The 1,239-nt window shown below is 54.2% G+C and overlaps 3 protein-coding genes across 4 annotated transcripts in view; all 3 read right to left on the reverse strand.

Annotated features, from left to right (window-relative positions):
* The window catches only part of LOC127750820 (myosin-IIIb-like), a 3,288-nt gene extending 2,936 nt beyond the window's left edge, over positions 1 to 352 (reverse strand). Inside the window, exon 1 of the mRNA XM_052273357.1 lies at positions 326 to 352. Within this exon, the coding sequence (XP_052129317.1) occupies positions 326 to 352 (27 nt within the window). The remainder of the gene's footprint in view (positions 1 to 325) is intronic.
* The window catches only part of LOC113206649 (uncharacterized), a 14,865-nt gene extending 14,451 nt beyond the window's left edge, over positions 1 to 414 (reverse strand). Inside the window, exon 1 of the mRNA XM_026422818.2 lies at positions 326 to 414. The gene's annotated coding sequence lies outside the window, so the exon portion shown is untranslated. The remainder of the gene's footprint in view (positions 1 to 325) is intronic.
* Positions 415 to 444: 30 nt separating this feature from the next.
* LOC113206650 (myosin-IIIb-like) overlaps positions 445 to 1,239 on the reverse strand; it is a 17,720-nt gene continuing 16,925 nt past the window's right edge. For both annotated transcript variants that reach the window (XM_052273155.1, XM_052273147.1), the window contains exon 14: positions 445 to 789. In XM_052273155.1, the coding sequence (XP_052129115.1) occupies positions 567 to 789 (223 nt within the window). In that variant the 3' untranslated portion in view covers positions 445 to 566. The remainder of the gene's footprint in view (positions 790 to 1,239) is intronic.

The raw sequence follows: 1,239 nt of genomic DNA on the forward strand, positions 1-1,239 counted from the left end.
CCAGCAAGGAGGGGACAAACCCGCACTGACCTGCGCCGCCTGGGCTGCCCGCTCCCGCTCTCTCTGCCGGGCGTCGGCCTCCACGTCGCGCCTCCCCCCCCCCTTTTTCTCCTCCCCCAAGAAATTGTCGTGACTCGGCAGTTTAAATTTCATCACTTTCATCGCATGCTTTTACATTACAAACCGTCTTTCAACGACTGTATTTGTCATTGAACGGCTTCTACAGATCGCAGATCCCCGCCAGAGGGCGATCGGTGAGGATTCCCGGATTTTTCGAATTCCGGTGCCAATCCGCCAGTCCGCAGAATTTTCGTGTTTTGTTTACCTTTATTTTGAAGTGGGATGTCCTCATCCTATATCACGGTGGAGTGTTTTGCCGAACGAGTGTGTCACAGTGACTCGCGCCGCCGCGCCCTCGCCTACCAGTAAAGCGAATGACGGCCATTTTCGACAATGCATTTCATCTTTATTGACAACAGGCGACACATAAAAATAGATTCCAAACTTTACACACTCAAACTATGTTCAGCTATGTATAGGTAAATAAATATGTGATGACGGCTGACTCAGTGAGCCGCGGCCCCGTGCAGCGGCCGCCTCTTGACGGGCGAGTCCGTGGGCGAGGGCGGCGAGCGGCGGCCAGGGCCGAGCTGCGCGCACGAGACCCCGCACGGCCCGCACGGCCCGCACGGCCCGCACGGCCCGCACGGCCCGCACGGCATCAGGGGCCCGCAGCCGCGAACGCCTTTGCGCTTGCGAAGGGACTCGGTAGGCAGGTAGTCGGTTGGCCTGCGAAAGAGAGAGAGACGTCGGTATGGTCATTTTCAACGGGGGTGTGTCATTTGCTCTAAGACAGAGAAGCTAGCGCGAGCGCGGAACATTTGTTCCCATCGAAGAGTTTTGTTCGACAAGTGGTCGTCGCGTAGATAGTCGGCACGGGGAAACGGGTCAACGGGTCACACAATTTGCTCCGTACTACTCACTGCTTATTCGTGGCCGAGATCCACATGAGAGCAAAACGCAAACAAAAATAGATAGGAAAAATATATAAATGTGTTGTTGAGTTGATATTGTCGTAAAATGAAAACAAACATCAAAAAGTTATGGAAAGATAAGGGATCGTACCCATACTACGTGACCGCTTTTAGGGGGGGGGAGGTGTTTGGCAAAATACTACGATTGGTCACGGGGGGGTAGGGGGGGGGTTCGGCCGAAGTCACGTAGTATTTTCAAAACGAG

The sequence above is a fragment of the Frankliniella occidentalis genome, unplaced genomic scaffold (assembly GCF_000697945.3).
Source record: "Frankliniella occidentalis isolate FOCC.00 unplaced genomic scaffold, Focc_3.1 Scaffold7, whole genome shotgun sequence".
NCBI lineage: Eukaryota > Metazoa > Arthropoda > Insecta > Thysanoptera > Thripidae > Frankliniella > Frankliniella occidentalis.